Source organism: Berghia stephanieae, chromosome 2 (assembly GCF_034508935.2).
Source record: "Berghia stephanieae isolate SIO BIC M18660-M18661 chromosome 2, UCSD_Bste_1.3, whole genome shotgun sequence".
Classification (NCBI taxonomy): Eukaryota; Metazoa; Mollusca; class Gastropoda; order Nudibranchia; family Aeolidiidae; genus Berghia; species Berghia stephanieae.
In genome coordinates, this window is record NC_088361.1 from 116356931 (window position 1) to 116372273 (window position 15343).

The 15343-nt window shown below is 34.2% G+C and overlaps 1 protein-coding gene across 3 annotated transcripts; it reads right to left on the minus strand.

Moving 5' to 3' along the window:
- Nucleotides 1–725: 725 nt before the first annotated feature.
- LOC144966337 (m7GpppN-mRNA hydrolase-like) lies at nt 726–14698 on the minus strand. 3 transcript variants are annotated; one of them, XM_078902654.1, is made up of 11 exons: nt 14438–14698; nt 10908–11012; nt 10408–10559; nt 9385–9512; nt 9032–9130; nt 8274–8426; nt 7792–7901; nt 6687–6788; nt 6409–6448; nt 5472–5502; nt 726–4639 (listed from the first exon to the last, which is right to left on the minus strand). In XM_078902654.1, exons 2-11 carry the CDS (start codon nt 10964–10966, stop codon nt 4458–4460), a joined length of 1056 nt encoding a protein of 351 aa, XP_078758780.1. In that variant the 5' UTR covers nt 10967–11012; nt 14438–14698; the 3' UTR covers nt 726–4457. The 3 variants fall into 3 exon arrangements, with proteins under 3 accessions (XP_078758780.1, XP_078758781.1, XP_078758782.1); XM_078902655.1 differs by having other exon boundaries at nt 10908–11039; nt 14438–14631; XM_078902656.1 differs by having other exon boundaries at nt 14372–14620.
- Between the last annotated feature and the right edge of the window lie 645 nt (nt 14699–15343).

Genomic DNA, 15343 nt, shown 5'->3' on the forward strand with positions numbered 1-15343 from the left:
ACCAAGCTCATTCCAGGACAATAACAGAAAACAACACAGTGGGGTAAACTGGCCACCATGGGCAGTTAAAATACCCAAACATGTTTTGTTACTGCATAGGACCAGGACAAGCCAATGGCAAAAAGGTAATTTACATGCCTCAGGATTTTGGAAGTTTAGGTCTGATTTCCATTGGAGCCATGGAGAATTTTGTATTTGTGAAATTAAAAATGGCTCTGTCCATATCTTGAAGTTTTAATTAGGTAAAAAGCAGGTATGGCCCAGAAAATCAAATTTAAAAAAAAACGAAAGTTTAAACTGTTGATCTCCATGGGAGATGGGGGGGTCTCGATAGCTTAGTTGGTAGAGCACTCGCTTCACATGAGATTGAGATTGATCCCAGGTGCAGTCGATATTTATTTTCTGACCCTTCTGTCCACCCAGCAGTGAGTGGGTAGCTGGGTCTGCTAGCTCCAGTGGAAAGTACTTTGTGATAGACTAGTGTCATATCCAAAGGGTAGCAAGTAATTTCTTTTATCCGTTTCATGCTATAGAAACCAGGGTAAACTCTGGCTCCATGGGCCAAATGGGTCTGAAGGACTACTTCTACATGGAAGATGAAAAACAAAAAGACATGAGTGACTAAATTTTAAGATTAGATGAATGATAGGCCTTTCAATCTTTTTTTTTTTCTTTTCACAAACTGGTTGGCTTTTTATAAATCTCCATTGAAGCAACACATTTCATTTTGCTACAACAAACTTTATTAACGTATAAAAATATACATTATTATAAGTGACATTATTAAAGAGCTGCTGACCAAGCGACAATCTGCTTATATAATTACTCACATTTGTACAAAATTATGATCAGTGCTCACATTTTATGATATCACAGGGATGGAAATCTTCTCAATGTCATTTTAAGCTTAAAATTGTTAAAATCTTTCACATTTACATACTTTTCTTGTTCATAAATGGATCTTGTGAAAATTGGAGCTGGTTCCATCCCTGAGATGTCTGCTTGGTTTGTTTTAACAGGCTTTATGGCACTTTAAGGTCATGTCAACGCCAGTGTGTTTTGCTTCGTTTTAAAGGGTTTTACAGCACTTGCGCCAGTAAATGGGGTGGTAAAAAATGTTTAGATTACAATTAAAGCACACAAGAAAAGTAAGACAAAGGGGAATGGTACAAATAGGGAACAGAAGTATATTCTAAGAGCATACCATCATGCTTATTTGATCACTAAATGCTCATTAGAATAATTATTACATTTAAAACAATAAATATAACAATACAAAACAGAGAGATGATTTACAAGGGAAAAAAATATCATCCACCAGAACCAACACTATGCATTCGGCTGTTTCCCTTTCAGCCAAGGACAGGACAATACCAAGTAATCCCTTTCGAAGACAAAGACAGAAAGCAACTTAGGGAAACAGATATAGGGGAAAGAAGATGCAAGTGAAAGACTTCACCTAGTCAATGCCAGTAAAAAAGAAGATGGGATAGTAAAAAAGAATTAAGTATAACTAAGAAAAATTAAGACAAAGGGGACTGGTTAAAAAAAAAAGAAGCAGTTTGAGATCACCTAAAAGTCCCAACCAGCCATTAAATTAACTAACATATTCATACAAACTGCTATACAATAAACCCTTTCACACTGTCATAATAAGCGGTCATAATAAGCGACGCAAGTCGTGCATACACTTGATTCCAGTGTATTACACAAGATAAAATCATAAATGATTCCGACAAGTAATATATCTCAATATTACAGTGTTACAGGTAATTAGGTATCAAATGATGGGGAACGGAAGTACCTATAATTTGGTTGGGTTTTTTTATGGTGTATGACTTAAACCAACCAGTTTATCATTCTGCCTAAAGAAAATAAAAAAATAAAAAATGAAACAATCCAAAAAAAATTTGATTTTTACATTTGAAACTCTGCCTGGAAATGTCATTCAGAAATTAAACTTTTTTTTTTCTGCCACTTAAATTTTTCATTTTTACCATCCCTCATGGATGGTTACTTCACCTAATGGCCCACTTTTCTGGCAATGTTGTCATCAAAGTCATCTGCTATTAGACAGTGACCACTGTAATACAACAAGAGCGATGATTCGAACCCCCTGATTGGATGGTCAAGGAGTTTAGATAAACTAGAAACCAGGAGTGTTCAGCCAACTCTGGGCTCGTTTGTGTGACGTCCTAGCAACGAGGGCCAGGATGTAACAACATAAATTTAAAATCATTACATACATTCATTTAATAAATCCCAGCAGATCTTTCTGAGTTCAATGTACTTAAGAATCTTATATCTAATATTTTATTATTATTACAAGTTACACAAAACCTGTTTTGTATTTCACACAGTTTAGGCTGCCAACATGAAGCATTCATTTTCACATAAGCACTCTAACCATATCTATAATAATTCGTTATAAGACATTAATTGACACATATGAGGGAATATGGAATATGATTTACCCAAAGACATGGAGAAAGCTCAAACAGTTTTGAAATTAAAAGAGTGAGCACTAATTCATCCATTAAACTGTCATATTGATCACCACTTGACTTTACCTAAAGTTGTACCCGAGTTCCACTGTACTTTTAAAAATATTTTTATCCAATCTAATCCTGGCTTTTATTACACATTGCTTGTGATGTAATATGCGACTATTAGTCAAAGCATGCATAAAATAACTGTGTCAACATCATGTTTTTTAAATTAAAAAGTGAAATAATAATATGATTAAACAATGAACTTTAAAAACTTACTGAAATGGGTGGGAAATGGCTGAGTTCCCTCGCCATGAATACCTACCTTGTGTAATTTTCTCTTAAAGGTGAAATAAAGAATTATAGCTTAAAACAACAAATCACTTAACTAAATATAACGTTACCAATGTTTTTCAAACAGGCAGCTTAATCATATGACAAGCATTACATTAACAATAAACAACTTCTTAATCTCTCTGAAATGATCTTTGTAATGTAGAATAGTCTTGGATTGCTTAGGGTAAAGCCAGGTAACTTTGCAGCAACCCTCAACCCCCAAGAAAAAATGCCTGGTAGATATTTATCCTTTCACCCCTCAGCATTGGAATAGTCCATATTAAAAAGACAAGACATGAATGTTAGTATTGCTTCAGTTTGCAGGCAACCAATGAAAAATCTTTAAAAGTTTATTTAGCACATCAAACAACTATCCGGGTTGCCCAATTGGCATATTGGCTGCTTGTGGCAGGCCTGCAGCGAGACATACGAAAAAGTGGCGAAGTTACCTGCTACCCAAGCTGTTTTGATTGTTAAATTCAATTGGTTGCTACACCAAAGATGTATAACAATGTCAGAATGTAAATCAAAAACATCCCCTTTATTCGTTCCATGGTGAAATTATTCTCTAGGATCTATTCCAAAGGTAAGATTAGAATAACATAGGCAAGGTGTGCAATACAGATTAAATTTCAAGCACGAAGAAAATGAAATTGAGATACCTAAAGCAGGGCTTAGATCCAGATCCTCTGCTTATCTACAAGGCCATCTCGCCCATTATTGGAAATATGCTGATGTAATAACAGAAACCGATTTTGAAATGAAATCAAACGAGAACAAAATAAATAAATAAATAAACCTTTACCCCCCCCCCCCAAAAAAAAAAACAAAAAAAAAACCAAAAACATGACAATAAAAAAATTCACTATAAAGTATCTTCACGGTTGAAAGGCCATTCACTGTTGGAAAAGTCATCTAGTGAACGCGAAGTACAGTCCATGCCATCTTCAAGCAGGCCGTCATTAAGTACGGACTCAAACACACTAAATGGAAGAGGAGGAAGATGTATAAGTGGAGATCAAAATATCTTCTTCCGTGGAGCTTTTTCAAAGCTTGAACACTAGTTGTAATTTTATAGAATCAAATGGGCTTACATCTCAAACTTAATTTGAAACAAATACAAGAACTTGTTTCATATCGCAAACAAAGCTCAATAAATGAAGTCTTTTCACCAATAAAAAGACAGACCCTCCTCAACACCTACATTATCCCCAGTGACGAATTACTCCACATTTTCCAAATTTACTGTTTTTATCAAACTTTTACCATGATGATTTATGGAAACAAAAATAGAATTTAAAAAAAATAAAACAAAACAAACAAACCTCAGGTAAAGATAATAATATGATTTAGCAGCATTGTGCAGTGCTGTGTGATCATGACTGACCAACAAGGAAATAACTCTTGGTTAAGCATGCCAAACCCTCCTCCTGATGAGGATGACTGTGCTTAAAGGCGGCATGGACTGTAGTTCTTTATAATTCACCATTACACTAATGGACAAGGACAAGACTGTCATTTTTGGCATGATTAATCATGTCATTAGGTCTTCCATAATGGTTAATGATATTAAAATATTGACAACATACAAGTTTAACATGAGATTAATATTAGTAAAAAGACATGAGATTACTATTTGTAAATGGCAGGTTGATTTGGAACTTGAGAGACAGTGAACATGGGATTTTCAATGGGTAAAAGAGAGATTATTCCTGCAACATCCAGCTTGAAATTGTACAAAGATATGGAGTAGAAGAAGTTGGGGTCAATCACAGGGGTCTTCGATGCGCTCTGAGCAGTTGCCTCACGATTTCCTGTGGAAAAGGATAATTGTTGACAATATATTGGGATATTGAACAAAATGAAAATAATTCTTTTCTTCCTGTTTAGCATACTTTATAAAATAAGTTTGGTAAAATGAATAATAGTTTTATAAGTATTTGAAAACACAATTCCTCTTCACAAATCTATTTAATGTGGGATAAATTAACCAAGAAAACCATATGAAATATATCACCATATTGTAAACAAAATTGAACAAAAGTAAATACAGCAGTTTCCACCCCAAAGTAAAGGCACTTTTTCTTTAAACATCAGAAACTAGCACTTTGACAGGTTATTACAGTTATTGTTTAATATTGTTTTTTTTAATTTAAGAAGAATTTTAGTTACAATTGTTCCTCGTTATATATTTTGCCCACAATTCAAAATGTTATTCATTTTTATTCAATTATTTCAAGGTTGTAACTATTTAAAAGTGTTTTACCATTTTATTCAGCTCACAGGCAAGAGAATATTTAGTAATGGTAATAGAAACATTGTATAAATTTTAGTAATTTGACAAGGAAATTAGTGATTTCTGAAATGGTATAATAACAACTACAATTTGACATTGACGATCACTTCAACGTTACATCATCATGCTTATGCGCTGTAGAAATGCTATATTATTGTTATTATTATTATCATCATCATTATTATTGTAGTCTTTATTATTAATATTATTTCCATCATCATCAATATTATTATTATTGTAGTAATAGTAATAGTAGTAGTAGTTCTTATCATGATTATTATTATTATTATTATCATTATTCAAGTATGACTGAGAATTAAAATTCATATATACAATGAATACCAACTTACCAAACAATGATTGTCCAACCGTTCTTCGTCCCTATAAGTAAAAGAAAAAAAATATGAGAATGAGTTTAGTTAAATGTACGATGACAACATAGCTTGCATTTATATGAATTTCAATTACAGAGAAATTTAAGAGAAGGCAGTTGTTTGTTTGGTTGTTTTTATGTGTTTTATGGAACTTGACATAGAGAGTACTGAATTTTTTATATGGCGATAATAAGTTAACTTACTAATAATTTGATTATCCGTATTATGGAAAAAGGAATTCATAACACATTTTGGGATCAGATTAGCGTTGCCAAGTTTCAATTGAATTCACATACTAATTTCAATAATACAGGTCAAAATGGACATCCTTGCATCTAGTCTGAGAATATTTAAAAGTAAAAATTCCACACTGACAATGAAACAGAATCCCAGCTTAAAAGGGCACACTCAAACGGTTACATGTGAAACTTATTGAAAAATCTAACAATGACAAAAAATGTAATGGACAGATGATTCACAAAGGAAATCATTTGTAACAATTTGTATTGTTTTTAAGAGTTTTACGGCACTTGCAACACATTAAGGTCATATCAGAGCCAGTAAAAAGAAAGAAAATTGGATAGTAAAAAGTTCTAGAATTACAATTAAATCACCCAAGATAGAGAAAAAAGGGGAATTGTTCAAATAGGGTCAGATATAGATTCTAAGAGCACACTATCAGTGTACTTAGTTTGAGATCACCTAAATGTCTCATCCTGACACAAGCACAGGCCCCCACCAAGAGAAACACACTCAAACTCAAATGTTTACAATCATTTATATGTAAAACAAAAAATAATACAGTGCACAACAGAGAGATGATTAACAAGACAAAAAAACCCCAAAAAACCAAAGTGATATCAAGCACTCATAGCAAACAAACAGATAATCTTTCTTATTCAAACGACCATACCTGCTTTGTACTGTCATCAAATGCCATATCCCTTGAATACCTGAAATGAAAAATAATAAAAAAATAAATAAATAGAAAATTGCATTCCATCTCTTTTTTTCTTGCATTTGAGAAACATCACATAACCTTTCCTTTTTCAACTTATCACAGTATCTTTCAAAATCTTTGTAATCCTGTTGATTATTATTATTATTATTATTATTTCCCAATCATTCAATGAGTGATAAAATAAACAGGGAATTGGAGAACATCAAAATTTAAACCTGTTAAAGCCCTACCTCACAGACTGCTGTTTTTGATTGGGTGCCACTTTACTTCCTGTTGGTTTTCTTTTCTTCTGATGTCCTTTCAATTTATTATTTACCCATTTCCGTAATTCTCTGGTAAAAAAAAGGGGGGAAAGAAATGCACAACTTTTGAACAAGATAAGAACATAATATTGACAAAAGTAAATTACCCAAAACTTGAGACAAAGAATATCAAATTCTCGTGGCATAAAGAAATTGTGTTTGAATTTTTAAAAAAATAAAATAAAATAAAGATTGATTGTTTATAACTAAGAATATATAATGAAGCAAGACAAACCAAAGTTCTAATATTGCTAATGTCATCTGAAACTTGATTTAAGAAATTATAACCAGTTTAACCAATGTCCATATTTTTGCATTACATGAGCTATAATTAATTTGCTTTACAGAGATAAATAAAGCATGAGAATACCATTGCTGCCCTATCAAGATTGTGGATAAAATGAGCACAGAAAATGAACTATAAATATTCCTGTCATTTTTCAAGGTCTAGAAAAAAAAAAGAAGAAGACTAATTTCCAGTTTAACGATGGATTTCTTATTTTGTTCGAAGCTGTTACAGTAATTTGTGTGACGTAATTCATGAGGCCTGGACAACGTAAATGATTAAATAATAAAGGAGTACACAGATACGTGAATTGAAACAATGTGAACATTGCGTATTTGAATTTGTTCAATAACGATTTGAATAAGTTTGTTATTTACGTTTGACAATTGGTAGCCTTCTCTATTCTTCTACAATAATGTTATCTTGTAATGAAAGCCATTAACAATCAATTTCAATGACGTCATTTTTTGATATTTATTAGTCTATCTAGCTTGGAGAGGAGATGAACGCCACTGCGCTAAACAAGTCCACCAAAAGGATACATGGAAGACAATTAACACAACGCTTGACATGCTGGATCAGACGTGTCCCTGTAGATTAACAACCACACTTAATGGTGGAAAGTGGACCCGCATCCCGTGTATCTCTCTGATGATCATCAGATCATGGGATTGATGATAATGATGATGATGAGAAAAATAAGGAAGAATGTGAATGATGATAGAAAAAAACGGGTTCATTCATTACTTGAGATAAGGCATGACCAAAAACAAATTGTAATTCTGCCCAAGAAGATCTTTTAATGCTTCATCTCCTTTGGGACTGAGGAGAGTTTCCAAAGGGAACCACTGGATGTCCTGAAAATAGAATTGGTGTCAATGACAAGTTATTTTAATTTAATGAGCATCAGTTATGTTTTACTACCTTCTAACCCCATCATCATTGTAAGTAAGATGTGTAAACTTGGAACAACAATATTACTATTTGATAATACAAGGCAATGCATCTTTGGTGCTTGCAGCTAAGCATTCAGGAAGCCTAAAACAGCAGCATCAACGAAAGTAAAAATGCAAGTGAAACTTTAAAACATGCTTGTTTTTGATTAAATAAGTTATGATACAATCTCTTGTTTATGAGATCAATCAACACATCAATCTAATAATAAAGATCTTATACATTTACATAAGGTTGCATTCAAGTTTTTTAAAAAGAGTGGAAAAAAAGGGTACCCGTATTTCTCTCCGAGTCTTTGGTTCAAAAACAGTGTTGATGGGAACACCAGCAATAATATATAGGCGATTCACTTGTTCATCTGAACTTCTCTCAAAAAATTCCTCTGGATTAACATATGGATGGATATCAAATCCAGTCTCCTCCATAACCTGGAAAAAAGAGAGATGGCTTTTACAGGGAAAGTTATAAGACCTATTTCAGTAAATCTTAGTCTTTATGTGCCTGGATGTAATGAGAATAAATAATGGTCAAATATTGATAATAATTGATATAAAATTCTACCACTTTGATGGTTAAAATTTAATTTTTTAAAACAAAACAAAAACAAACAAATATTACTCTATAAAAGAGAATCACTCCAGCCTTCAACTATGGGTTAAAAAAATTAATGTGATTGACTGAGAAAAGAAAAGAAAAAAGAATGAAACGTTTCGCCATACAAATATTTAGGAGTAATTAATAAAATATCAAAATATATGTAAGGGAAGGTAGGGCAATTTCTAGGATCATAATATTCTTGTTTGGATGGTTTAAATTTCAACTTTACCCTATTTACCTTCACTCAAAGCTCAAAATACACTTTGATTTTCAGTGGCATCTAATGGCATAAAATAATTTAAAGGTAAAATGTGCCAGAATAACACACTGATAATACATAATTTGACTGGTTCATTAAAAATTACCTATAAAAATATATCCTGGATCAACATGTTATAGACGACAAATAAATTCAATAAATCCATAATCAAATCACCTCTCGTGCAGCACAATCCACAGGATTTTCATTGTAGTTGACCTTTCCCTTTGGAAACCCCCAAGTTTTTTTAACAGAGTAACTTTGAACAAGAAGTACCTGTTATAATAAATGAAAAGGCATAACTAAATTTTGACTCTGAAAATGACAAAACAAAACCAAAATAGAGTGAGTTAAATTTTTATAATAATAGTAATAAAATAATAATAATAGTAATAATAATAATAATAACAATGATAAACTAAAGACATTTAAAATGGATAATTAAAATAACTTTTATTTTTTTTTACTTTGACTTTTCTTTTTTTTAAAGGCATGGCTATTTATGAAAAAATAAAATTGATAATACTGACATGCTTTAAACTTTCATCCAGAATGATGGCTCCAAAAGTGGAGATGGAACGTTTATAAACTCTCCAGGCTTCATAGTGCTTGCCAAATTCGTCCACATACTTCTGTAACATTGAACAATGCTTCATTACTGCCATTGGATAAGGAAAAAATAAGCAAACAAAAAACTTGAGCGTTTTGTATAGAGCAATATCCACTAAACATGCTCAAAGTGCTTTACATAGCCAACAGCAACAGTTAACATGTAGGATGAGCCATGCCGCCTGTTGGGAGATATTACAATTTTTCTGACAGAGACAAAACTGTTAATGGCCAGGTACTCATTTTACACCTGAGTATGATGAGAGAATGCAAGTAAAGAGCCTTTTACAAGGACTTATCTATGCACTGCTTAGAGCAGGACTCTTACCCAGGACCTTCCAATCTGAAGACATGTGCCATAAGACCACATAGTTCTTGATATTACTTTCAAATATTTATATAATTGTCAAAGTTTCAATAAAGTGCATTCCCAAATACAGGAAGACAAAACTAATCCTTATTCAGGCTTAAAAAGTTAGCTGGCTAAGAAGTTAATGATCAGGGAGAGAAACTATTAAAGTAGATAACTTTCTATGTTTGTCTGATAGAACATTGTGTTTTATATTTATCTTATTTTCCTTCCAATGAGTTGCATATCCAATGCACTTTTATTTCAATGTAGAAAATACTGAGTTCATCACAACGATTTCATTAGAGACCGTGTTCTTCTTGATCACTTACAGCAAATCAGGATCAGTTAAAAATTTATCCCAATCGATTGATAATCTCTCTTAACTAAAAAGAAAAAAAAAAAAATAGGCATGAAAACTTTGATCCAAGGATATTTAAATTTAAAAGATAGACCAACTATCCCCTTCCCAAAAAATAATGAATAGAAAATGTAATAGACATGTTGCCATTAAGTCATGTGAAGGATATCAACTCAGAAAAATAATTCATGTTGAAGAAATTAATACAGAAATAAAAGCATATTGAAAGGATACATGTGTTTGCAAATGTTTTCATGGAGCTTTGTGGGAGCTGAGGGTTTTCCACTCGATGAAAGTCTAAATAAAACCAGTAAGCTATTTCAATCTGAAAGAAAATGCGGATGATGGTCCTCATTTCCTCAGGTCGACAGTTGATGATAAAACGGCTGGGAATAGAAGAGAGAGATACGTATACATAAATTATAGAGACATACATACAAAGATAATGCTCTTCACAACAGGTGGTAAAATTTGTAACAAAATTCTGATATTGATTTTCTTGGTCAAATTTACATTGACACAAAAGATAGTTATAAACTAAAATCATATAGCAAAAACATTTAACTTTTTGTGCATTTATATATGAACATAATGATGATAGAAGTGATGTATATATATCTTTCTTTCACTGTGTAGAAAGGTGAGAGCAAAAAAATTATGTTTCTACTCATTATAACTTCTACTTAAGTTGTTGACTTATGACTATCAACAAATACTGATAATAATCAACTTACCTTGAAAGATCATCAAGAACATATGATGGAATTGTTTGAGGTTTTTGGGTTGCAGCCATCTTTCAATCAATTAAGAAGTTTTCATCTGTACTTAAGCGTATATATCTGAATAAAGTTACAAAAATGTTTCTTCTAAATGTGTTACAAAACAAAAGCACATCGCTCTTCAGATTTGAGCTACAACATGAATATAATAAGTCTAAATAAACACATATGACATCCTTAACGAACATTTTGGTAAACAGTTTTTTAATATTAAATATGAACTTCATACCGTTTTGTCGTATTAATTGAAAACACACAATTTCCCAACTAAATAAGGGGTCAGAAATCGGTCAGAAATTTCTGAATTTTTAATTTTTGTTTTTAACTCCTTTTCAAAAATAAGATAGAAACAAAACTGTTATGCAATCAGTACTGCTAGCTCTTTCATATGATACTTGATTCAAGTGCAACAGTCACATTTAGAATTTTCATTACACTACCTGCTCTCTATCTTTCCATTCATATAGTGATATGATCATAATATTAATAATAATAATTTACAGATTGACACATAGGTGCAGTGAACGTATGTGAGAGTGAGTATAAGTGAATGATGCCAGGGGTCTAAACTTTCCCTCTAAAAATAGAACAGCAGAAAAACCACAAGCATAACTCTTTATTCTGGAGTAGAAAAAAAACCCAGTCACAATCGAAAAACTACAGATGTCCCACCACAAACCACTGAACAGCTAGAAAAAAAGGTGACGTGACTGGTATTAAATAACTTCTCACAATCTACTAGTGCATCAAATCTTGTCTCAACACTCTATCTATGGTTTCCCCATCGACAAAAGAAAAGCCCCCAAAAAATGCACACTCATGTGTACAAATACTGGAGTTAGTGCAGGACAGGACAGTACAAATGCAGGATAGACGTGTAACAATAATAGAAAAGTGGAAATATAAGATAGAGCGCCCAACCATCGGCATAAGAAAACACCCAAAAAATTTAGGAATACACATTCTCTCGTAAATAACTAAAAATCTCGAGAACGGTAACCATTAGGAGAAATAGAGGTCTAGTTTATTTTCCAGATTGTTCAGAGAAACAGCCACTTCATAATTAAGAATCCCTGTTTCAAAATGTATCCTGTACTTTGTTTCTGTAAAGAAGTGAATGAAAATGAAATATAGAAAATTGTGGATCAATCCTCAAATGATAGACAACAGCAGTTGCTACTAAAACTAAATGCTGCTCCTTTAATTTCAGAGTGAATTTTCTTTCTTTTTACGCAGTGGCTATTTTTACAGTCCCGTAAAGATGGTTCTCGGGGCTATTTTTACAGTCCCGTAAAGATGGTTCTCGGGGCTATTTTTACAGTCCCGTAAAGACGGTTCTGGTGGCTATTTTTACGGCGTTGCGGTAATAGATTTATAAATAGTAACAGATTGGCTGAGTAGACGCCATTAGCTCTAAATCTAAAACTCTCACTCACTTCGTTCAGGTCCGGCTAGTTAGCAGCCTCTCTCTCTCTCTCTCTCTCCCTCTTTCTTTCATTCTTTCTCTATGTCTTTCTTTCTTTCTCTTTCTTCTCTCTTTCTTTTTACTTTCTCTTTTTTTCTATCTATTTCCCTCTTTCTTTCTTTCATTCTTTCCCAATCTCTTTCTTTCTCTATTTCTCTCCCCCCCCCCTCTCTTTCTCTCTCTCTCTCTCCCGGTCTTTCTACATTATTTCTTTGTTTCTCTCTCTCTCACTCTTTCTTTCACTCTTTCTCTATCCCTTTCTTTCTTTCTTTCTTTCTTTCCCTATCTCTCATTTTCTCTCTCTCTCTCCCTCTCTCTTTCTTTCATTCTTTCCCAATCTCTTTCTTTTTCTATCTCTTTCTCTCTCTCTCTCTCTCTCTCTCTTTTTCCTTTCTCTTTTTCTCTATCTATCTCTTTCCCTCGTGGTACCTCAAAGCCTAAGCAGAGGGGTCTGACCACAAGGTGAACACCGCTTTGGCGGAGAACAATAAAACAACCTCCTAACTGGGAAGGGAGGAGCAATACAGCGACCACTCTTGTCTGGTCGGAACAAACACTGGGTCAACTGGTAAAGTAGTAGAAGCAACGCGATGGTGGGACCAAAGTAAAATGCCCTCTCCACCTCAATGAGGATCAGTCTTGGGCACCTCTATTCTTTTGGATCATGACCGCCCATGGTAGAGAATCATCATCATTATTTACTTTCTTTTTAAAAACAATATTATTCAAAAGAACAAAATTTAAGCATGAGGTGTTTCGCAATGTGCATCTTTACCATGGACATCCACATGGAGGGGGGGGGGGGGGGGGGGGGGTAGTCATTTGTCCACAATATGGTTGGGAGGTGGGGGGGGGGGGGGTTCTAAAATTATGGTCAAAATGTGTCCAATTGGTTTGTGAACGGCCTCTTTTTTGAAATTGGATTCAAACCCACTCTCACGTGAGAAGACTGCACCCTGAATGTTAGACGTCTACGTCTTATTGTCTAAATCGTTAGTCCTTCCTGACTGGTTATACTGGTAAAGTATAAACAAAAGCCAACCTGTAAAGTATTATATCTTGAGGGGTGTCGACTCAAGCAGGAACTAAATATACTTTCAGTGTTTGATAATAGATCTATATTATGTATGTTTGACAGAAAAAAAATCAAGACATACAACCTAACCTGCCCACTGATGATAGAAAACGGGTTGTTTGTACTGCAAACATAACATGCAAAAAAAACACAAAAAATTATATGTAATAAAAATGACAGTACCGTAAAAATCGCTAAGAGAATTGACTTTACATTAATTGTTTGTTAATTTTAGTTTTAGCTTTAGATTTAAATATGTTAAATGAAATTAATTTTGCTTTCATTCACCGCCTCTAGATCTGTACATCTAAATATCGGGAGAAATGATATGTGAAGTTTTGTGAATACTACAAAAAGATGATAATCTATAACTACGCGGATAATTGAACAGAATCGCATCAATGCCGTAAAAATAACCCCGAGAACCATCTTTACGGGACTGTAAAAATAGCCCCGAGAACCATCTTTACGGGACTGTAAAAATAGCCACTGCGTTCTTCTTTTTAGGCATGCAAAGAAACACAAAATGCAAGAATAGGCAATGGAAGGTGCAATATTTCATTTTTTCTAGAGAAACGCAAAAACTGATCGTCAAAATCAAGTTAATGGCTACGGCAATGGTCGCGCAGGGCTCCAGAGTTCCTCACTTCCAATTTCGACTTCACTTCAAATCCAATGCGCAGCTAACACTAACTCTAACAACCAACACCTTGACGCTGAGCCTCTTGAAAGAACACATCATATTGAAAAACAAAACAAAAAATGTACTAGACTTGGAAAAAAATTGTTGGTGAAAAAAATAAGAATTAATAATAGAAACACGATTCTCTATGTAACCAATTTTGACCAAAACGTGGTATAGAATAGACCCAGCCGTACCGAACAGCCACAGCGTCAGTCAAATTTGTTTGTAGCCCAGTTGACTCAGACTGACAAGTTGATTACCTTTTGATGAATTCTTACAAAAGTAAGAGGAAAACTATTCTCTCAATTCATATTATCAAAAGTACAATTCATAATGAACATGAATTTCAGTTGCACTCAGAAAGGACAAAGGAAAAAGTCAGAAGCGGAATTTATTTTCTCTGGTTTCCCTTGTTTCCTTGGCATTTTTCTTCTTTCGATTTCGTTGGGATGATTCGATTCGACGGCAAGTGACACTAAAGTTTAATGAGCGTTCGACTACATTACTCCCTAGCTACCGGTGTGTCTTTTTTACGAAACCCGCCGAAACCCTGCGAAACCCGCCGAAACCCGCCGAAACCCGACGAATCCCGACAAAATTATGGGAAGTAGGTGGCAGTGGGGAGTGAACCCAGAACTCAGGGAAGTGTACACCATTGGGGAGTGAACCTGGGACTGGGTTTCGGCGGGTTTCGTAAAAAAGAACCAGTGGTTTTTTACGAAACCCGCCGAAACCCGGCGAAACCCGACAATATCCAGCAAAGTTATGGGAAGTAGACAACTGTGGGGAGTGAAACCGAGACTCAGGGAAGTGTACACCAGTCGGGAGTGAACCTGAGACTAAGGTTATCGGCCGGTTTCGGCGGGTTTCGTAAAAAAGAATTAGTGCTTTATTACGAAACCCGCCGAAACCCGCCGAAACCCGACAGTATCCGACAAAGTTATGGGAGTTTGGCAACAGTGGGGGGTGATCCTGAGAGTCAGGGAATTGCACACCAGTGGGGAGTTAACCTGGGACTCTGTAAAAAGGATATCAGTGGGAAATAAACCTGGGACTAAAGGGAGATTGATACTATTGAAAGTTGAAGCCGGATATGAGAGCTTGGTACCAGAGGAGAATGAACCTGACACTATAGGGAGTGGGCGCCAGTGGGGAGTGAACCTGGG